Below are 24,540 nucleotides of genomic sequence, written 5' to 3' on the forward strand. Positions count from 1 at the left end.
CTTATTGGCCCTTGCAGTAATTGTAACTTACACATATGGAAGATACCTTGAATCTCTTTCTCTGCATTACTAATGATTGTGCTTTTCCTGAGTTGTTTCCTCTACAATCAGTGCGTCGTATGATATTTCGAAATGCTTTCTTTCTTCCAAACATTTTGTGGAAGGTAACCTCAGAGTTACACGCGTGCGAAGTCAATGACACTGTGAAACCTTCATTTTGGACAAGCCATCAGTTATAGAAATACTCTTTCATTAGTATGGTGCTCAACAGTTTTGAAGGCTAAACAGTCAGTACTGGTTTTTATAAGTCTACTGCAGTACTGCCGTTATAAAGAAAGAACAGAAATTTGTTTCTTGATCTTTGGTCGTTGGTTTTAAACAACCTTCTATTTGATGGTCGTATTGCTACTGGTAGCATTTCCGATTCACTTCTTTTGCGATTCGAGCACCAGTCTTCTCATCAAACACCTTGTGGAAAGAGAGGAAGAAAATGGGGATGAGAATTTACGTCCGGTGAACGACGAAATAATTGGAGACGAAGCATCTGCTCGGATTGGAGAAGAGAATCGGCATTGTCCTTTTCAAAGGAAGCGCTCCGGTATTTGCCGAGAAACACCCAAATCTGGATTGGTGGACAGCGGTTTGATCCGTTGTCCTCCCGATTGCAACTCCAGTGTTTAATCAGTTGGCCTTCTCTAGAGGCTTCTAGATTGTAAAAATAGGGCAGTTTTCTATTGGACAGATCCAGATTTGGAGTATCGCAGTATTAAAAACCAAATTTTTTCGCTTGTTACGACTTGATTCTTACAACGAAATGTACATCTTACAATATTTTCCAGCGTTTGTTTGCAACACGCCTATGTATTCGGACCACTGTTGGAGTGAGGGATACTTACAGAGACGAAGCTTTTTCACTTCAACACAGGTGCGCAGAATAGTATGAACTAGTGGTGAGACAGACTGCTCAGTAATTTCTTTGTCCAGTTTTATTACACACATTGGTCTTCTCCTTCTACGGCCTGTACTGCAACTGCGACCGATGAAGGAAGCCGATAAAGGAGCGTAGCATCATCGACTTTAAAGTCACCTCTGTTAAACTCTGTGAGGTATCTAAGGGCTGTAAAGCGATGTTAACAGTCTTCTAGTGGCAGTGGGAGCCGTACATAGAAGCACTGACCAGGCACGCAGGCTTCAAAAGTCTAGTGATGTGACTACAGGATGTTGTCCGTTCTCTCAGCTTTACTTTTCGCTACAGTCACGTAATCTCTCAGCGCATAGCTTTATTTCATTTCTTTGCAACTGTTATACACTCCTGGAAATTGAAATAAGAACACCGTGAATTCATTGTCCCAGGAAGGGGAAACTTTATTGACACATTCCTGGGGTCAGATACATCACATGATCACACTGACAGAACCACAGGCACATAGACACAGGCAACAGAGCATGCACAATGTCGGCACTAGTACAGTGTATATCCACCTTTCGCAGCAATGCAGGCTGCTATTCTCCCATGGAGACGATCGTAGAGATGCTGGATGTAGTCCTGTGGAACGGCTTGCCATGCCATTTCCACCTGGCGCCTCAGTTGGACCAGCGTTCGTGCTGGACGTGCAGACCGCGTGAGACGACGCTTCATCCAGTCCCAAACATGCTCAATGGGGGACAGATCCGGAGATCTTGCTGGCCAGGGTAGTTGACTTACACCTTCTAGAGCACGTTGGGTGGCACGGGATACATGCGGACGTGCATTGTCCTGTTGGAACAGCAAGTTCCCTTGCCGGTCTAGGAATGGTAGAACGATGGGTTCGATGACGGTTTGGATGTACCGTGCACTATTCAGTGTCCCCTCGACGATCACCATTGGTGTACGGCCAGTGTAGGAGATCGCTCCCCACACCATGATGCCGGGTGTTGGCCCTGTGTGCCTCGGTCGTATGCAGTCCTGATTGTGGCGCTCACCTGCACGGCGCCAAACACGCATACGACCATCATTGGCACCAAGGCAGAAGCGACTCTCATCGCTGAAGACGACACGTCTCCATTCGTCCCTCCATTCACGCCTGTCGCGACACCACTGGAGGCGGGCTGCACGATGTTGGGGCGTGAGCGGAAGACGGCCTAACGGTGTGCGGGACCGTAGCCCAGCTTCATGGAGACGGTTGCGAATGGTCCTCGCCGATACCCCAGGAGCAACAGTGTCCCTAATTTGCTGGGAAGTGGCGGTGCGGTCCCCTACGGCACTGCGTAGGATCCTACGGTCTTGGCGTGCATCCGTGCGTCGCTGCGGTCCGGTCCCAGGTCGACGGGCACGTGCACCTTCTGCCGACCACTGGCGACAACATCGATGTACTGTGGAGACCTCACGCCCCACGTGTTGAGCAATTCGGCGGTACGTCCACCCGGCCTCCCGCATGCCCACTATACGCCCTCGCTCAAAGTCCGTCAACTGCACATACGGTTCACGTCCACGCTGTCGCGGCATGCTACCAGTGTTAAAGACTGCGATGGAGCTCCGTATGCCACGGCAAACTGGCTGACACTGACGGCGGCGGTGCACAAATGCTGCGCAGCTAGCGCCATTCGACGGCCAACACCGCGGTTCCTGGTGTGTCCGCTGTGCCGTGCGTGTGATCATTGCTTGTACAGCCCTCTCGCAGTGTCCGGAGCAAGTATGGTGGGTCTGACACACCGGTGTCAATGTGTTCTTTTTTCCATTTCCAGGAGTGTATATTGAGTGCATCATATACAGTCAGTTCCACAAGAAAGTTTACGCCGCTATCCGTATGATATAAAGGACACTATTATGAATATAATTTTACATGAAAATGCGTGTTATTACTAATCGTACAATTATCTAATACTTAATTCAGTCGCCACCATTATAGATTACAGCTTGGCACCTCTTTGGCGTGCTTTTCACGAGTTTTTTCTGCATATTCTGGTAACGATCTCCATATCGTCCTGATTTTATATGACAGCTGCTTCAAAGTACATATTGGCTTTCCTTTAAGCTCAGTCTTAATATACGACCAAACATTTCGATCGGATTTGCGTCCGGAGACATTGCAGGCCAGTCCATCGTGGACACCCCATTGCCTTGTTTCCACGCTGTACAGAGACGGCTGCGATGTTTCGGATCGCGTCGCATCGTATCCGCCGTAGTTTTATTTGGGCCTGACTCAAAGTAAGATCTGGTTTCTGCTTCAAAAGACGCAAGCTCTCATTGTCCTGAGTTTTTGTTGTCGCTCACTTTAGCCCTGTCTCCGGTAAATCATCCACGTTTCCAACCTGTAAATATCGTTGGACCCACTTCGCAAACGAATGTCTTTGACTTTCTAAGAATTTTAGCAGCAACTCCATATGAAAGCTTTGGTCCCTTTGGGTGATTTACAAGTAAGACTGCCTTGTGAGGCTTGAGATATTTTGCACTGATTTTAAACTGCAACAGACAAAACAAAACATTCAACTCTCGCACTGTTTATCTAAACACTGTGCAAAGGCACATTGATTGCAGATCCGACGCGACTACCAGAGATGTCGCTGCGGACGTTACTACGGCGTACACTTTCTTGTGACACTGACTACATGCAAAATTAACATGCCTTAATGCACCACAAAAGATCGTCTAATTTATTTTTATGAAGCAATGAGCCACATATTGCTCAAGAGCCGTATCATTTAGACCAAACAGTATGTAATTTGTGTCGAGAAAGTGAAGTCTGATCCGTTAAGAAGTTAGCTGACTATGAGGAACACTAGTGAAATTGCAGAAGAAGAGTGTGAAACAATTTACACTGAGTTCAATACGTGGCTCTCACTGTAAAGACTAACAAAATACGTCCGCTGTATTTTTAGAATCCACTCCATAGGATGTAAGTGTATTAACTGCCTCTAGTATTAGCTGAACCTACCACTACTTGTTGATTGCTCGCAGTAACTTCTTCTGCATACAAGAAGCAGATTTTACACTGTTACATAGCCATTATGAAGAACGTAGACTATATGCCCACCTGTCTCATTTTTTCCCTTACCTTTGGAGAGTCTGTTGTCATCAAAGTGACGCGGTGTCCTCTTTCGAGGAGTGCTTTGGTCACGATGTGAAACGGCAACTGGTGGCTGAACGAAGCGGTCGGCGAAATAACCAAAATCTTCGCGGCAGACGAACCACCAGCGAGTGCCAGGATTGCGAGAAGGACAGCTCCGAACGGTGCCATTGCTGAAACAATTATTTGTGGCTGTAGAAGGAATACCAATGTAAAAAGAACGGAATTTAACAATACCGGAAAGTATAACCAACATATTCTCTAAACAATAGTCTCTTTGTCCAGCTTGCAGTGATAACTGCAGTTGACTGTGATCTTGTACGGAAATCCTTAATGATTGATCATACACTAAAGAGCCGTAGAAACTGGTACACTGCCTAATACCGTGTAGGGCTCTCACGAGCACGCAGAAGTGCCGCAACATGAAGTGGCGTGGACTCGACTAATGTCTAAAGTAGTGCTGGAGGGAAGTGACACCAGGAATTCTGCATTTTCTACACAGCACGTTGCAAGGCATCCCAGATATTCTCCGTAATGTTCATGTCTGGGGAGTTTGGTAGCCAGCGGAAGTGTTTAAACTCGGAAGGGTGTTCCTGGAGTCATTCTCTAGCAATTTCGGACGTGTGGGGTGTCGCATTGTCCTGCTGGAATTTACCAAGTCCGTCGGATTGCACAATGGACATGAATGGATGCAGGTAGTCAGAAGGATGCTTACATACGTGACACCTGTCAGAGTCGTATCTAGACGTAGCAGGAGTCCCATATCACTCCTACTGCACACGACCCACATAATTACAGAGCCTCCACCAGCTTGAACAGTCCCCTGCTGACATGCAGGGTCCACGGATTCATGAGGATGTCTCCTCAGCCGTGCACGTCCATCCACTCGATAGAAATTGAAACGAGACTCGTCCGACCAGGCAACATTTTTCCAGTTACCAATAGTCCAACGTCGGTGCCGACAGCACCACGCGAGGCGTAAAGCTTTGTGTCGTGCAGTCATCAAGGGTACACGAGTGGGCCTTTGGCTCTGAAAGCCCATATCGATGATGTTTCGTTGAATGGTTCGCACGCTGACACTTCTTGATGGCCCAGCGCTGAAATCTGCAACAATTTGCAGAAGGGTTGCAATTCTGTCACGTTGAACTATTCTCTTCAATCGTGTTGGTCCTGTTCTTGCAGGATCTTTTTCCGGTCGCATTGAGGTCGGAGATTTGATGATTTACCTGATTCCCGATATTCACTGTACACTCGTGTAATGGTCGTACGGGAAAATCCCCACTTCATCGCTATCTCGGAATGCTGTGTCCCATCTTTCGTGCGCCGACTATAACACCACTTTCAAACTCACATCTTGATAACCTGTCATTATAGCAGTAGTAACCGATCTAACAACTGCGCCAGACACGTGGCTTATACAGGATGTTTCACGAAGATATGTAGATATTCTGATATGTTATTCTACAAGTAAAACTAAAAAAAATATTTCATATTAACATAGGCCCGCAAATGTTTAATTACGGAGTTACGCCTAATAAAAGCTTTTTACCTGAAATTTCGCTAATATGAAGCCATTGCAAAACTGTACGAGGTGAAAATAAAGCCCCATTTCCTTTTATTTTGTTGTTATCGTTCTGGTGAATCTAATAAAACATGTCCCAGGCTTGTATCTACAGTAGTTTTCCAGAACAACCAGAGAAGCAACAAAGTAATTTCGTAAATTTTTTTAATTTATTAACTACTTGGCCCAATTTGTTTTTTAAATTCCAGAAAGTTGCGCAAAGTTTTCAACAGAAGTTGAAGAGATTTTGATTTTGGAAAAGTGATGGTAATAATGTTAACTGAAACAGTATGGATGTGTCAGACAATCGGCTTGTGTTAATACCAGTGTACACACAATTTCACAGTACATTCACAATACACGTTCGAAAACGTCTCCACCGAGTTCAATGCATTTAGCTGCACGCGTAGGGAGAGATTTTGTTGCTAGTTTCGTTTATTGCATTCATAATTCGAGCAAGTAATGCCTCACGTGTATTGATTTTCTCCTCAAAACTATGTCTTTCAATCATCCCCACACACAAAAAGTCATTGGTGTTAAATCGGGCGATGTGGGTGGTCATAGACGTGTAGCACCACGACCAATCCATTTCTGGGGAAAATGTTCGTTTAATTGTGTAGTAATGGTGTCGGTGAAATATGGAGGAGCACCGTCATGCTGAAAATACATTTGCAATCGCGCAGCAAGTGGAACATCTTCGAGCAAGCGGAACTTTTGTTCTTAAAGGAATTGTAAGTACGTCTCGCCCGTTAGACGGCTTGGGAAAATGAATGGTCAAATATAATGAAAAATACGCCTCAGATGCGAAAATTTTCTGGTCTTAAATGGTCTTAAATGAATGGTCCAATGAAGTTTGTATTGATTATACCACACGACACCACACGTTTATGCTAAATCGCTGTAGGAAATAGCATTGCACTGGTGCATGTTGGTTTGCTTCATAGCATACACGCTCGTTATGTAAATTGTTTATACCATCTTCAGTAAAAAAATGAAATGATCGGGTCTTATTTCATTCGACATTTTTGATCTCTTCACTCAGTTTTTTTACAGAGACCAGCCAGCTCTCTGACCGAACACGCTGAGCTACTATGCTGGCATCCACTCAGCTAAGCAGGAGTAGGTTTAATAATGAATAAAGAAAAGGAGCACGGATGAGCTACTACGAACACCATAGTGAACGCATTATTGTAGCCAAGATAGACACGAAGCCCACGCCTACCACAGTAGTACAAGTTTATATGCCAACTAGCTCCGCAGATGATGAAGAGATTGAAGAAACATATGATGCGATAAAAGAAATTATTCCGATAGTTAAGGGAGATGAAAATTTAATAGTCTTGGGGCACTGGAATTCGATAGTAGGGGAAGAAAGAGAAGGGTAAGTAGTAGGTGAATGTGGACTATTAAAATCAGTATTTCTTCTGTTACCCAAGGATTTCTACTTGCCCTCGTCTTTTTACCTACTTGATCGTCCGCGACCTTCACTATTTCATCTCTCAAAGCTACCCATTCTTCTTCTACTGTATTTCTTTCCCCTATATTTGTCAATCGTTGCTTAATGCTCTCTCTGAACCTGTCTACAACCTCTGGTTCTATCGGTTTATCCAGGTCCCATCTCCTTAAATTCGGACCTTTTTGCAGTTTCTTCAGTTTTAATCTCCAGTTTATAAACAATAAATTGTGGTCAGAGTCTACTTCTGCCCTTGGAAATGTCTTAGAATTGAAAAACTAGTCCCTAAACCTCTGTCTTACCATTATATAATCTATCTGAAATCTTCCAGTGTTTCCAGGCCTCTTCAACGTATACAACCTTCTTAACATGATTCTTATACCAAGTATTGCAAGTTATGCTCTGCGCAAAATTCTACCAGGCGGCTTCCTCTTTCATTCTTCTTCTACTGTATTTATTTCCCGTATATTTGTCAATCGTTGCTTAATGCTCTGTCTGAAGCTGTCTACAACCTCTGGTTCTATCGGTTTATCCAGGTCCCATCTCCTTAAATTCGTACCTTGTTGGAACACGCGAGGCAATACTGACCCTACGACTTATCTTAGAAGATGGTTAAGGAAAGGCAAACCTACGTTCCTAGCATTTGTAGACTTGGAGAAAGCTTTCGACAATGTTCACAGGAATACTCTCTTTAAAATTCTGAAGGTAGCAGAGGTAAAATACAGGGAGCAAAAGGCTATTTACAATTTATACAGAAACCAGGTGGCAGTTATAAGAGTCGAGGGGGCATGAAAGGGACGCAGTGGTTGAGAAGGGAGTGAGACAGGGTTGTAGCCTATCTCCGATGTTATTCAATCTGTATATTGAGCAAACAGTAAAGAAAAGAAAAATTTGGAGCAGGAATTAAAATCCATGGAGAAGAAATAAAAACTTGAGGTTTGCCGATGTCATTGCTATTCTGTCAGAGACAGCAAAGGACCTGGAAGAGCAGTTGAACGGAATGGACAATGTCTTGAAAGCAAAAGACGGATAATTGAATGTAGTTGAATGAAGTCAGGTGATGCTGAGGGGATTAGATTAGGAAATGAGACATTGTAGGAAAGGAGTTTTGCTATTTGGGGAGCAAAATAACTGATGATGGTGGAAGTAGAGAGGATATAAAATGTATACTGGCTACGGCAAGGAAAGCATTTCTGAAGAAGAGAAATTTTTTAACATCGAGTATAGATTTAAGTGTCAGGAACTCTTTTCTGAAAGTATTTCTATGGAGTGTAACCATGTGTGGAAGTGAAACATGGACGATAAATAATTTAGACAAGAAGAGAATAGGAGCTTTTGAAATGTGGTGCCACAGAATCATACTGAAGATTAGATGGGCAGATCACGTAAGTAATGAGGAGGTACTGAATAGAATTGGAGAGAAGAGGAAATTGTGGCACAACCTGACTACAAGTAGTTAGTAGGACACAAGTTAGTAGGACACATTCTGAGGCATCAAAGGATCACCAATTTAGTATTGGAGGGTATCATGGAGGGTAAAAATGGTAGAGGTAGACGAAAAGATGACTACACTAAGCAGATTCAGAAGGTTGTAGGTTGCAGTAGGTATTCAGGAATGAAGAAGCTGGCACAGGATAGAGTAGCATAGAGAGCTGCATCAAACCAGTCTCTGTACTGAAGATCGCAACAACAAGGATACAGATTATTGTACTCCAGTGTACGCCGTACCTTAGATTGTGAAATGCATAATGATTGAGAGGTACGTCGTGTACTGGTACCCGGGTTACGTCGAACGTCATCCATAATATCCGCATCATAGTCTTCACGCATAGAGCGCTCGTACTGATTATGAACGCTAGGTAGAGAACCTGTCTCTCGTAACATTCGAAATACTCCACTAATGGTTCGTGCACTGGGAATCCTCCGAGTTGGATAACGTACGTGATACTCGTTAACTGCAGCCGTAGCATTACCATCACATTGGCCATATCGGCGTATTCCTCTCCCGTAAATTTGAAAGGCATCCCTATTTCATAAATAATCTACAAATTACCACAGTACTATGTGGTTTCACTTAAATACACTGTTGTTATTGTGTTCTTTCACTCAACAATACAGAAAACTGTCTCGTGTCAAGGTTAGGAAACGACTGAAACTATTCACTAACGGTTGACAACAATGACATAAACGTTTCTAAATTCCTAATCGAAAGTAAACAAATTTACTTCTTTAATAATCTTTGCTTCTATGGATGTTGTGGAAAACTACGGCAGATACACGTCTGGGACATACTTTATTAGTTTCAGCAGACAGATAACAACAAAATAAGTGGAAATCGTGCTTTACTTTGACCTCGTACAGTTTTGCAATGGCTTCATATTAGCGAATTTGCTGAATTTCAGGCCAAATTTTTTATTAGTCGTAACTCCGTAACTAAACCTATGTTTGTAACGGCTTTTTTGTTTTACTTGTGGAATAAAATATTTGCATATCTTCGTGAATCACACTGTATGGGCGTTGCCTACCCTAGCGTCGTTTTCTGCCAGTTTACATATCTCTGTATGTGAATACGCATACCTATACCAGTTTCTTTGGCGCTTCGGTGTACTTCTGCTTCTACACGTGAACTCCGGCAGCCACCTTATGCCGTGTGCCGAAGGGTCCTCTGTGCACGCACCACTGTCACGCTCTGCTGCTGTCGCGAATGACATTCTCCGTTCATTATAAGAATAAACTTGATGTAAACGAACACGAACACGATGACTGATCAGAAGCCGCAGCGCACGCACACTGGTGTTGTTACGCTCTTGGAACTAGGTCCTACTTATGTATTAGATACGTTACGTTAAATGAAACTTTAAGATATTCTAATGTGTTAACAGCCAGCAACGTTTCTCTTAATCACGCTTTAGCTATGTAGTTTTTATTTCAAAAACCGTGTACATTTACAGTCACTGCACTGTTGTACTCCGATTGTCGCGCTGTTAATGCGCAGGTTCAAAATGACTGAGGCTACTTCTTCTTCCATAGTGAAACATGCGTGTGGAACACTGTTCAAAAAGTGCCAAGACATAGGTTGTTCTCTATGTTTTTCGTAAGTCTACAGAAAAAAATCAGCTTTGAAGTTTTCCGAGAGAATGTATTCGATACAGTTGAGTAGAAACATGCACTGGATTTTGTAACGGAACCTATTAAAGGCTCTACTTTACCGAAGAATGCGATACCCTCCAAATTCAACCAGTTTAACGAGTATTTATGATTATAGAAAAGTTATTGTGTACGTTAATAATGATTGCACAACATGTCTCCATAGTCAACCCATTAAATTATACTGAATATCTGACCCACACAAAAGTTAGTATCACTTGATCACTGATACAGCAAATGTCATCATGTAAAAACACTAAATTCATCTTAAATAATTAATATGAAGTACGAAAAATAGTGGCCAACTTACGTATTTTGGATCTCCTTAAGAAACCTATTTGGTCACTAGGACCGTTTTCACTCAGTATTCACGTAAACACTCCTATTTTAGACGAAAACCAATGTAATTCTTAATAATTCATGTTATTTACTTATTTATGCAAATTAGAGAAGTCAATTGACAAACTTCTAAAAAACGGCCTTTTTGTAACAAAGAATTATTCTGTCAAGTCAACAAATCTGTCTGTCATTTTAATAACCTGTTAAATTATGTCACTCGATATAAACTAATAACTTTTCTGCACAAATTAAGATAACAGATGTACATGTGACTTATAAACTATATCTCTTTTTAATAGTTCTTTGACAAGGTTATAAATACAAGCAGCAACAAGGGTTGGGAGCAGAGTCTGAATGTCACTTTGGTAAAGTGTATGTGTGTTATTATTCGAGGTGGATAAACATTGCAAAGAGCATGTAAAAGAAGTGCTACTTTGTGTTCTGTCATTGTCTTTGGTGGACAGTGGAATTAAGATGGCCACCAGAGTAATAAATATTTGAAGTTTAAATATTTGTTGGTTTCGCTCATTATTTATCATCAAAAGCACGTAAAAAACACGGGACCTCATGTTTTTACCCTAGACAACCAGATTTAGAGCCAGCATCAGCATCGAGACACAGCAGCGATCCAGCAAGCAGCAGCGATTACCACAATGCATTTTAATGGAGCCAACCTAACATCAAGTGCTAACAAGCTCCGTAAATGGGAGTGAAATAGTGCGATTACAGCAATATCCACGACTAGGCGACCATTATAATGTATAGCGGAATTGGTAGAGTAGTAACTGTTAAACTGTGTGCAGTTCATGGATCGCTGGTTCAGGTCTCACCTTAGACATTTTGTTCGTTCAATTTGAAATATCTACATCTCGTAATTGTAAAATTCTTTGTCATTTTTTTTATGAATAACGCACGTCTTCTTGTTTCTAATTGCATAATGCACGCGAAATTCGTGCTTCCATTTCAAATATTAAGCATTAATTACCCATAGTTAATGCAAGACTGTTAAAAAAGATTGCTTGAATTAAGAAAGCTTAACAATGTAATTTTTAGGGCAATAATGAAAAATCAAATACTCTTTACTTGGGACTATGCCCATTGGTTTATACCACACATGTCTCACACGAACCAGAGTGAAAGGTGTCGTAGAAACATGAAAAACAGCATCGAGCAAACCGTACAAATGGAGTATTTTTACCCAACACTGTCATCATTACAATATGAACCCAACAGAACTGATGTGGAGCCAAGTTAAGGGATCTGGCCCGAGAAATAACATGACTTAAGCTGTCAGACGTAGTGGAACTAACGCACGGTGATTCTTCACGTCACTGCCGAACGCTGGCGGGATATAAAACGGCACCGCCATAAAAGGAGAAAATACGGTGCCTGGGTGGTTTCGCGGATTCTGTTGTTGATCGACTCGTTATCAACGTAGCAAATGACACTTACAGAACTGAAATGTGTTTTTCGAATTTGGATAAGGAAAGAGCCAAGAGATTACCAGACCACTGACTCTGATTAATACTCAGTGTTCAACAGTACGGTGAAATCCCTGCAGCACGCTTTTGCATCAGACATAGCTCGCTCAGAAAAATTACCCTGTGTGTAAGTTAGGAATTTTCATCTCTCTTGTTCGTAAATATAATACAGTGTCAGGTGAGAACGAGAGCATTTTATGCTTTCCGTCTGGTCACCTAAGAATCGTGCGGTAGTGCTGGAGTTTTGCCGAATACTATTTTATTCTGTTAAAAAAGTAAATGACATTCGAAGCTATATTGTTTCTTCGCTCGTCTCTTCTTACGTCTGAACTGCAACTGCACACATCATTGCAGGTTAGCTGGACCAGCTGGCTGGCCAGTGCTGCCGAAGTTTAATGCTCTGGTAAAGCCGTTGTCCCGCATTGTTGTTCAGCCTATATGCGTGTAACACATCATAAAACGTGTCCTCATGATCGTACTTGACTGTACTGGACACAGCTTGGCTTCCGCTCCAATTGAAACTAAATCCAGGGTGATTTAAGCAAACGCGGAAGAATACATGGCGTAATGTTTACATCAGATTTGTCCTTATGATGAACACAGTATAGCGGTTGTAGGTAAACCTCTGTGTGCTCTCTAATCTCTCTAATATTACCACCGCTGTCTCTCTGCGAGATATACGTAGGAGGAGAAAGCAATGTATTGATTGACTCTCCTAGGAACGTACATTACCTGAATTTTAACAGGTAACCACACCGCGGTGAGGTGGCACCCTTCTAGCAGCTGCCATTGGAGTTGGATGAGGTCTAGCGCTTACTAAACGAACTGTTACGAAACGCACTGCCCTTCTTTGAATCTTCAGTGTTTCCTCTATCAATGCAGTCGCGTGCGGAAACCAGACTGACAAGCAGTATTCAAGTATTGGTCGAACGAAGGTCTTGCAAGTTACCTCCTTCATGGGTGGTCCGCGCGGGATTAGCCGAGCGGTCTTAGGCGCTGCAGTCATGGACTGTGCGGCTGGTCCCGGCGGAGGTTCGAGTCCTCGCTTGGGCATGAGTGTGTGTGTTTGTCCTTAGGAAATTTAGGTTAAGTAGTGTGTAAGCTTAGGGACTGATGACGTTAGCAGTTAAGTCCCACAAGATTTCACACACATTTGAACACATCGTGGGTGGTCTACACTTCCTGAGAATTCTTCCAGTGAACCTCAGTCTGGCGTTGACAGATTTGCGATTAGTTTTTTACGGTCTTCCCACTTTAAGTCGCTCTGTACTCTCACTCACAGGTATTTAGTGAACGTGGCTACTTCCAATGATTGTTCTGGAATTGTGTAATCGTACAGTAAAGCGTCTTTCCGCCTATTCATGCGCAATACAATGCATTTGTTGATACTGACGATGCAGCAAGCACTGCCACTCTGCGGGTACTATGGCATCTCGCTACAGTTCCCTAGCGCTGTCACTTCTCCGTGTATAACAGCATCATCCGCGACAAGCCTCGTGCAACCTCCGATGTTGTGCAGTAGATCACTTACATATATTGTGAAAATAAATGGTGTTATATTTCTCCGCTGAGGTATGTCGGAAGTTACTTTTACTTCTGAAAATATTTTTCGATTAGAATGGATGTCTGTGTTCTATTTGCTCATAACTGTTCAGTCAAATCACAAAGTGGATCTGATACGTCGTACGCTTGTGTTTTTTTTTTCGTAAGGCGACAGTGCGCAACTACATCGGAAGCCTTCGGGAAGTCAAGGAACACGGCCTCAGTGTGGGGAGCGGTATCAGCCTTCCGGCACTCGTGGACCAACAGAGCGAGCCGAGCTTCGCATGGTCATTGTTTGCGGCGTCCGCTTTGCTTCCTGTAGACCGGAATTTCGCTCTGCACAGACGTCGTAATACGCGAGCGTAAAGCACGATCCAAAATTCCGCAACATATTGGCGTCGGTGATATGGGTCCAAAGTGTTGTGTGTCGGGTCGAGGACGCATTTGAAGAGCGATGAGTGAGTAGCGACTGCAATTGGCACTACAATGGCAGCAGAAAGCCCTCCATGCGAGCCACGAGACGCGGATGGTCGGCTGTCGGTAATTGGAGCCAGTCGCTAAATTTACACAACTTTCGGTACTATTTTAAGAGATCCAATTTCAGATAACACTATAACATATATGTACAAATTTTATGTGTATATTCACTCGACATTTACATAAAATACAATCGAATGGACCAAATTAATCACCTAAAACTGGGGACCCGGTGTTCCCGCGTTAGAGTCTCTTTCTGGTTTTACTCAGGTTGTACGCTCTTTTGTGAGATCAACTGAACTGCTACCTGAAAAAAAAAAGCCGACGCGTGAAGTAACAACGTACTGATGAAGTTGTCTTCTCGTTGTCGAATTTAAAGTTCAACGATATTTATAGAACTACATGTAAATTTTTTTTTTTTTTTTTTTTTTTGTTCATCGGTCTTCTGACGGGTTTGATGTGGCCCGCCACGAATTCATCTCCTGTGGTTCAAAATGGTTCAAATGGCTCTGAGCTCTATGGGACTTTATATCTGAGGTCATCAGTCCCCTAGATTTAGAACTACTAAAACCTAACTACCCTATGGACATCACACACATCCATGGCCGAGGCAGTATTCGAACCTGCGACCGTAGTAACAGCGCGGTTTTGGACTGAAGCACCTACATCCGCTCGGCCACAACGGCCGGCTCATCTCTTGTGCCAACCTCTTCATCTCATAGTAGCACTTGCAACCTACGTCCTCAATGACTTGGTGGATATATTCCAATCTCTGTCTTCCTCTACAGTTTTTACCCTCTGCAGATGCCTCTAGTACCATGGAGATAATTCCCTGATGTCTTAACAGAAGTCCTACCATCTGTCCCTTCGTCTTGTAAGTGTTTTCCAAATACTTTTTCCTCTCCGATTCTGCGCAGAGCCTCCACATTCCTTACCTTTTCAGTCCACCTAATTTTCAACGTTTGTCTGTAGTATCGAATCTCAAATGCTTGGATTTTGTTCTGTTCCGGTTTGCCCACAGTCCATGTTTCACTAGCATACAATGCTGTGTGCTCCAGATGTACATTCTCAGGATTTTCTTCGTCAAATTAAAGCCGATGTTTGCTAGTCTGTTCCTTGCTAGTCCTCCTTGTTCCGTCTGTCATTGTTTATTTTGCTGCAGTGACTATCAATCCTGATATTAAGTTTCTCGCTTGTCTCATTTTTCTTCTTCTCATTGCTTTCGTCTTTCTTCGATTTACTCTCAATCCGTATTGTGTACTCATTAGACTGTACATTCCATTCAGCATTCGCTGAGGATACCAATGTCATCAGTCAATCGTATCACTGATAACCTCCCACCATGAATTTTAATTTCGCTCGTGAACCTTTCTTTTAATTCCATCATTGCTTCTTCGATCTACAGGTTGAACAGCATGGGCGAAAGACAACATCCCTGTCTTACACCCTGTTTAATCCGAGCACTTTATTCTTGGTCCACTCTTATTATTCACTCTTGGCTCTTGTACATATTACCTATCACCCGTCTCTACGTATAGCTTACCCTTATGTTTCTCAGAATATCGGATATATTGCACCGTTTGACGTTTCGAACGCTTTTTCTAGGTCGACAAATCCTATGAATGTGACTTGATGTTTATTTAGTCTTACTTCCATTATCAACCGTGACGTCAGAACTGACATTATGGTGCAGATTATCAGGCACAATGGTTATAATTGATGAAATGAAGGCGACTAATTGTCAAGATGAAGATAATTTGACCAAAATGTTGTGTGTCAAAAAGGCACACTGCAGAATTGGAAAACTGCAAGGAACACATTAGCGTTCCACTTTTGAAGTTTTCTTGCTGTTGTAAAATCAGCTACTGTGTTTAATGGTGCTGTTTAAGGAAATGGAGCGTGAATGCAATAGGTGATTGGTCTCAGTCATAGAAGTGGCGACATTTTAAACGCCTATAGAGCCTATAATACGGTATAAAAAGATGAGACATAGAACGTAAATGTGACTGAAAAGAAATTGAAGCAAACAGAATAAAGAGAAATGAAACGAAACACGTTTGAACAGAGTGTGCATTATGTTTTGAAACATTGCTGAGGAAGCCTTCTGGTGTGTACGCCGTAGGTTGGGCTATCGGGCGCACGTGTTGATACGAGACGGGCCCCGAGTACTGTATGCAGATTGTAATGGGCAGCTGATTGCAGAAGGACATTTTTACGAGACTTCTACGGTGGAACTATTGGCACGACGTAGATATGTTCTGATCAACATAAGTAACATGTGTTTAAGAACTCTCGCGATGACGGTTCTCAGTCGATAATTTTACTTTTTACGTTCTCTGAGAATCCTACATCCTCCTCGTTACAGGCGTGAGGCGTGACAGGCTGAACTTTGCATCGGATGATATACATTATGTGATCAAACTATCGGGACTCCTCCCGCCCCCCACCCCTCCCCACCCAAAACATACGTTTTCATATTAGGTGCATTGTGCTGCCACCTACCGCCAGGTACTCCATATCAGAGATCTCAGTAGGCATTAGACATCGTTAGAGAGCAGAATGGGCCGTTCCGCGGAACTCACGGACTTCGAACGTGGTCAGGTGATTGGGTGCCATTTCTGTCATACGTCTGTACGCGAGATTTCCACACTCCTAAATTTCCCTAGGTCCACTGGTGCTGATGCTATAGTGAAGTGGAAACGTGAAGGGACACCTAGAGCACAAAAGCGTACAGGCCGACCTCGTCGGTTGACTGACAGAGACCACCGACAGTTGAAGAGCGTCGAAATATGTAATAGGCAAACATCTGTCCAGACCATCGCACAGAAATTCCAAACTGCATCAGGATCCACTGCAAGTACTATGACAGTTAGACGGGAGGTGAGAAAAGTTGCATTTCATGGTTGAGCGACTGTTCATAAGCCACACATCACGCCGGTAAATGCCAAGCGACGTCTCGCTTGGTGTAAGGAGCGTAAACATTGGACGATTGAACGGTGGAAAAATGTTGTGTTCTTCGTTCCGCGTAGTAAGCGCGTACACAACTTCCCCACTAGAGCGCGCCACGCTAAGCACAACAGCGCAGGCGCAGCGCTCGTCCGTCTCCGCTCTACGAGATGGCGCTGCCATAAAGACGGACCAAAGTCTGCTTCCGCCGATCCGCGTATTAATATTTAACGCAGCCAATGAGATTGCTGCTAACGGATCACACTCGCGCAGTGATATCTGAACGCTCGAGGTATTATAACGAGTGTACAGACCTCCGATTAGTCAGTCTGCATTAGTCTGCATGGGTCTGCATTTGTCTGCATTAGTCCGTAGTCAAGTTTCAGTCTGCGCCTAATGAGATTACCATATTCCTGTACATAGCCATGAAGATAAATGTATAGACACTTTGTTAAGTATCAGAGATATGTGAGAATAAGATTAACGCACCAAGACCAAAGGAACTTCAGATTGTCAATTGTAAACAGCATCCAGAATCAAGTTACGTAATATCTATGATTTTTATTATTTAAGTAAATCTGTGTGAAAATTAATCAAGTTTTGTTTAAAGTTGGTCACCGTCAATCTGCTACTCTAAGCGTGCAAGTGGCATTTCTATCGTCTGACCTAACAGCAGGAGGTTAACACGCCACAATAAGACCACGAGACATATTGCTGACACTCGCCTACTTCGTTAGAGCGACAAGTCAAATAATCTGATCGTGTGTGTACCGAAGGTCTTACAGTACGCACACCACAAAAAAGTTGTGTCAAGTGATGAATCACGGTACACAATGTGGCGATCCGATGGCAGGGTGCCGGTATGGCGAATGCTCGGTGAACGTCATCTTTCAGCGTATGTAGTGCCAACAGTAAAATTCGGAGGCGGTGGTGTTACGGTGTGGTCGTGTTTTTCATGGAGGGGGCTTGCATTCCTTCTTGTTATTCGTTGCAGTATCACAGCACAGGCTTACATAGATGTTTTAAGCACCTTCTTGCTTCCCACTGTTAAAGAGCAATTTCTTCGATCTTTCAACACGATCGAAGACATGTTCATAATGCATGGCGTGTGGCGGAGTGGTTACACGACAATAACATCCCTGTAATGGACTGGCCTGCACAGAGTCGTGACCTGAATCCTACAGAACAACTTTGGGATGTTTTGGAACGCCAGGCCTCACCAACAGTCATCGATACTTCTCCGCAGTGCAGCAATTCGTGAAGAATGGGCTGCCATTCCCCAAGAAACCTTCCAGCACCTGATTGAACGTACGCCTGCGAGAGTGGAAGCTGTCCAGCCCCTGTAACTCACACACTCCAGGAAGCTCATAGCTGTGACCATTTTGTTCATGGTGGAGATTGTAAGTATCAAATCACGTTATTTTTAACTGTTTGTTGTCCCGTCGTCCCCAGTTGTGTGTAATGTTATGTTGATAATAACTACTTTGCAGTTGTGACTGACTACACGGATCCAAAGCAATAATTATCAGCATTATTATTCAGTGTATATTCGTGTAAGAAAATAAACTCCGCATACAAGTCAACAGTAGCATAGTAAATATGTACTTCATATTGATGTTAGCAGACTGTTTTGTCCTTTTAGGCAAAAGCGAGACTGCCAGGACAGTCCGCTTTCATGGGTTTCATTTAAAAATATGAGTAATAAGTCCCCTAGTGTAGCTTTTACACTACTAAAAAGTAAACGAAAATATGCACAAGCAGAAAGTATGAATCAGTCTGCCAACATTTTGAAGCCATATGTCCACAAGCATTTGCCAATTACATATCTACATCTGCATCTACATAGATACTCCTCTTGCCACCGTATGGTGCGTGGTGGAGGGTACCCTCTACCACTACTAGTCATTTCCTTTCCTGTTTCACTTCCAAATAGAGCGAGGGAAAAACTACTATCCACATGTCTACGTATTTTATTTAATCTCATCTTCGTGTTGCTTAAGTGCCATGCATGTTCGCGGAACTGAAATTGTTTGCAGTCAGCTTGAAATGCCTATTTTCTAAATTTTCTCTCTCGAAAAAAATCTCGTCTTCCCTCCAGAGATTCCCAAATTAGTTCCCAGAGCATCTCCGTAACACTTGGGTGTTCTTCGAACCATCTGTTAACAAATATACGACGGTTGACTGAAAAGTAATGCCTCAACTTTCGTAACTCTTCAACAGTTGGCAGCATTGGTACGCGGCAGGTACTGGCTTGTTCCGCAGCCTCTTCTCTACAGTTCCAGTTGGCAGGAGCATTGAACGGTTGTGTTGTTACAGTGTAAAGCATGGAACCTTGCGCAGACGGTCGGTCAATGCGATCTAAGCATTGTGCATTCATTGAGTTCCTTACAGCAGAAGGTATCACCCCAAAGGAGATTCATCAGAGAATGAAAACAGTTTATGGTGATTGTGTTGATGTGAGTACTGTGCGTCGTTGGGCGAGTAAGTTTAAAAATGTTGAGTCGGGAATATCTAAGCGGCGTGACAAACAAAGAGTTGGACGTCCTGTGACAGCAACCACCTAGTTTCACAAGCAAAATGTTGACAGATTGATCGTCGTATCGCTCAGAGAGAAACTGCAGGCACAATTCGTATTTCACAATAACGTGTGGGTCACATTATTGCTTTTCTTGGCTATCGGAAGATCTGTGCACGATGGGTACCCCGGGTGCTGACTCCTGAAATGAAGGTGCACAGACCTGAAATTTGCCAGGAACTCCTCTCGCGTTACGAGACCGAAGGTGACGCCTCTCTCCATTCAATTGTGACAGGAAACGAAACGTGGATACACCATTGCGACCCGGAGACGAAACTTCCGTCTATGGAAAATCGAAACAAAGACTCGTCCCAGAAAAAGAAATTAAAGACGCAGCCCTCAGCTGGAAAAATCATGGCCACAGTGTTCTGGGACGCAGGTGGTGTTATCCATGTTGATTACCTTTATCGTGGAACAAGAATAAATTCAGAGCCTTACATCACAACGCTGCGAACTCTGAAACGACGGCTAACAAGGGTCCGAAAGGAAAAAGGAAAGTTTTTTCTGCAGCATGAAAACGCCAAACCACACACTTCACGTGCCACCACAGCAGAACTTCAGAGACTGAATCACACCACCGTACGGTATCCTCCATACAGTCCAGATTTTCCTCCATACAGTCCATATTTAGCACCGTCTGACTTCCAGCTGTTCCCGATAATGAAAGACGATTTGCGGGAACATCATTATGCTTCTGATGAAGACGTTGAGAGAACTGTGAGACTGTGGTTGCGGAAACAGAGTGTCGACTTCTTCCGTGACGGCTTCAGAAAACTTGTTCATTGTTGGGAGAAATATAGTCAATTACCTGGTGATTATGGGGAAAAGTGAATATTGGTAATTAAAGATCACATTCTATGGATTATTTCTGCTTTTAATTTATAAAAATATTCCTATCCAAACCAAATTAACGAAGGCATTGCTTTTCATCCAACCTTCGTAGCAACGCGCCTCTGAATTTTTTCTATGTCTTTTTCAATCCGACCAGATACGGCGGATCCCAAAACTCGAGCAGTAGTCAAGAATAGGTCGCACCGTTCTCCTTTATATATGAACCACTCTTTCCTAAAACACTTCCAATAAACCGAAGTCGAGCATGCGCCTTTCCCACCAAAGTTCTCACATGCTCATTCCACCTCATACCACTTTCCAACGTTACGCCCAGATGCTGAAACCAACGTTACAAGTTCGTTCTTCCGACTCATCCGCATTATCTGACATTTTTCCACATTTATAACTAGCACCAATTCATCACAACAACTAGAAACATTGTCTAAATCGTCTTGTATCTAACTACTGTCACTCAACTGCGACACCTTACCGTTTACCACAGCATCATCAGCAAAAAACTGCAGATTGCTGCCCACCCTGGCCAACAAATTATTTATATATATAAAGAACAACAGCGGCCCTATCACACTTCTCTGGGGCACTCCTGCCGATACCCTTGTTTCCGATGAACACCCGCCTCGAGGACAACATACTGGGATCTATTACTTAAGAAGTCTTCGAACCATTCACATATCCGTGAACTTATCTACATGATCACACTTCGTTAACAGCCCTCAGTGGAGCACCGTGTCAAATGCTTTCCGGAAAAACAGAAAGATGGCATCTGCCTATGCCGTTCATCCATAGGTCGCAGTATATCATGTGACGAAATGGCAAACTGAGTTTCGCACGAGCTATGCTTTCTAAAACCATGCTGATTCGTGGACAGAAACGTCTCAGTCCAAAGAAAGCTTATTATATTTGATCTGAGTATATGTTCAAGGACTCTGCAGCCAGCCGAAGTCAGGGGTATTGGTCTGTAATTCCGCGGGTAAGTTCTTTTACCCTTCATATACATTGGAGTCACTTGCGCTTTTTTGCGGTCGCTTGGGACTTCGTGCTGGGCGAGAGATTCACGATAGGCAATGGGCCAATGCGGAAGAGTTCTCTTTGTAAGACCTATTTGGGATTCCATCCGGACAGGGTGATTTATTTGCTTTAAAATCTTTCAGTTGTTTCTCTACGCCAGGTATGCTTATTACTGTGTCGTCCACACGAGAGTCTGACCGGTGATCAAATGACGGTACGTTTGTACGATTCTAACTTTGGTTTTCGTTTTGTTATCTTCAGTTGCCAGACCAGACTGGTCAACAAGAGACTGAAAGGAAGCCTTAGACCCACTTACCGATCTTGGCACAGGACTAGAATTTTGTCGGGTTCTCTGCCACATCTTTTGCTAAAGTGTGACGGTGGCAGTTGCTGTATGCTTCGCGCATAGGTCTTTTCACAGACGCACGAATCGCTGTTAACCTTTGCTTTTTGTCATTTGTGGGTTCTCTTTTGAAACCATGGTGGGTCCTTTCTATTATTTATCTACTTACTAGGCACATATCTCTCCAGGTCACGATATACAGGGTGTTACAAAAAGGTACGCCCCAACTTTCAGGAAACATTCCTCACACACAAATAAATAAAAGATGTTATGTGGACATGTGTCCGGAAATGCTTAATTTCCATGTTAGAGCTCATTTTAGTTTCGTCAGTGTGTACTGTACTTCCTCTATTCACCGCCGGTTGCCCCAATTGAAGGAAGGTAATGTTGACTTCGGTGCTTGTGTTGACATGCGACTCATTGCTCTACAGTACTAGCGTCAAGCACATCAGTACGTAGCATCAACAGATTAGTGCTCATCACGAACGTGGTTTTGCAGTCAGTGCAATGTTTACAAATGCGGAGTTGGCAGATGCCCATTTGATGTATGGATTAGCACGGGGCAATAGCCGTGGCGCGGTACGTTTGTATCGAGACAGATTTCCAGAACGAAGGTGTCCCGACAGGAAGACGTCCGAAGCAATTGATCGGCGTCTTAGGGAGCACGGAACATTCCAGCCTATGACTCACGACTGGGGAAGACCTAGAACGACGAGGACACCTGCAATGGACGAGGCAATTCTTCGTGCAGTTGACGATAACCCTAATGTCAGTGTCAGAGTATTTGCTGCTGTACAAGGTAACGTTGACCACGTCACTGTATGGAGAGTGCTACGGGAGAACCAGTTATTTCCGTACCATGTACAGCGTGTGCAGGCACTATCAGCAGCTGATTGGCCTCCTTGGTACACTTCTGCGAATGGTTCATCCAACAATGTGTCAATCCTCATTTCAGTGCAAATGTTCTCTTTACGGATGAGGCTTCATCCCAACGTGATCAAATTGTAAATTTTCACAATCAGCATGTGTGGGCTGACGAGAATCCGCACGCAATTGTGCAATCACGTCATCAACACAGATTTTCTGTGAGACTCTTCGTGCTCGTATTGTGGACGGCTGTGATACAATACGCCATTCTTGAGGGCTGCATCAGCGCATCAGGGATTCCATGCGACGGAGGGTGGATGCATGTATCCTCGCTAACGGAGGACATTTTGAACATTTCCTGTAACAAAGTGTTTGAAGTCACGCTGGTACGTTCTGTTGCTGTGTGTTTCCATTCCATGATTAACGTGATTTGAAGAGAAATAATAAAATGAGCTCTAACATGGAAAGTAAGCGTTTCCACTGCGGGTTTCATCCAGCTCTCGGTTCCAAGAATAATTTGAGTACGAGAACATTCCTGGAGGGCAGTAAATGCGAGGACTTTATTACGAATACTTCGACATTTTACTGATAAAATTTTAACAGCCGGACTGTCTTTACTCGGAACGCCGTCTGACTTCCCTTGCAGCATATCGATTGGCCAGTGTTCATCAGAGGACGGCAAACTACCGTCAAGCCTGAATAAAAATCCACATGTGCACTCGACGAATACTCTGCAACCCGAGTAGCTGCTGCATTTGTGTAGTGCACACCTGACATATCAAACGGAGTCCTACAATTCCCACCTATAACGCAGATCTAGAAATCTGCAGCCAATATCATCAAGAAGCCTTTGGTGGAGACCCTTGGCGCACACGCTAGTAATTTTCTACAAACTTTCATTTTTCTTCATCGTGACAGTTTCCGTCTCACATGAAAAACCGTGAAAACAGATGTTCGACTTTAATCGTGGTCATCACCATCAGTGTGCTCTGGGGAACTATTAACAGTGTATTGTTTATGTCGGATAAACGACACGGATAACTTGACAAGATGAATATTTCTGCGCGTCGAAAGCTCCCTAGAGTCACGCGACTTTAAGATGGTGCAAATGATTATGCCACGATAACTGGTGCGTTTAGGTAACCCAGGTATGTTGGGGCCTGTCTCTTTGGTTGAGGATGATGTGGCACGCTTGTGCATTGGTGCCTGAAGCCGAGGTATCCGAACACTATTCTGGTGGCGATAAATTTGGATTACGACTGTCGACATGGCAATGTGAGAGAAGGTTGTTGCATTTAGTCCCCGACCAACAAACTTTGCCTCAGTGTTAGATGTAAAAAGACATGATTCTCCTCACTGTCTCACAGAGTGAGAGTAAGGGGAAGTAGCGTCCATGAAGCTTGGCGCGGTCCTTGGTGGTAGCTGAATGAAAGCAAAGGCTGCCGTCTTCATTTCTTTTTCACCATCATCTTGCAGCATACAAATACAGCACTGCATTACACAAACACTCAACACGAACACCCACAAAAATCTTACACACGTGTGACACACTTCAGCGACGTAAGAGAGGCAGTATACCACTGTACGAGGTGCATTCAAGTCCCAAGGCCTCCGATTTTTTTTCTCCGGACTGGAAAGAGATAGAAACATGCGCATTGTTTTAAAATGAAGCCGCGTTCATTGTCAATACGTCTCAGAGATGGCAGCACCGTACGGCAGATGGAATTTTACCGCCAGAGGCAAGAATGAGAACTGTTTTAAATACTTAAAATGGCGACGTTTTCCTTACTTGAACAGCGTGCAATCATTCGTTTTCTGAATTTGCGTGGTGTGAAACCAAATGAAATTCATCGACAGTTGAAGGAGACATGTGGTGACGGAGTTATGGGTGTGTCGAAAGTGC

The 24,540-nt window shown here is 43.5% G+C and overlaps 1 protein-coding gene across 1 annotated transcript in view; it reads right to left on the reverse strand.

Annotated features, from left to right (window-relative positions):
• Window positions 1-24,540, reverse strand: part of LOC126198730 (UDP-glucosyltransferase 2-like) — a 97,661-nt gene that overhangs the window by 71,050 nt on the left and 2,071 nt on the right. The window contains exon 2 of the mRNA XM_049935251.1: window positions 4,035-4,219. Coding sequence (XP_049791208.1) covers window positions 4,035-4,217 — 183 coding nt within the window. The 5' untranslated portion in view covers window positions 4,218-4,219. The remainder of the gene's footprint in view (window positions 1-4,034; window positions 4,220-24,540) is intronic.

The sequence above is a fragment of the Schistocerca nitens genome, chromosome 8 (assembly GCF_023898315.1).
Source record: "Schistocerca nitens isolate TAMUIC-IGC-003100 chromosome 8, iqSchNite1.1, whole genome shotgun sequence".
NCBI classification, from domain to species: domain Eukaryota; kingdom Metazoa; phylum Arthropoda; class Insecta; order Orthoptera; family Acrididae; genus Schistocerca; species Schistocerca nitens.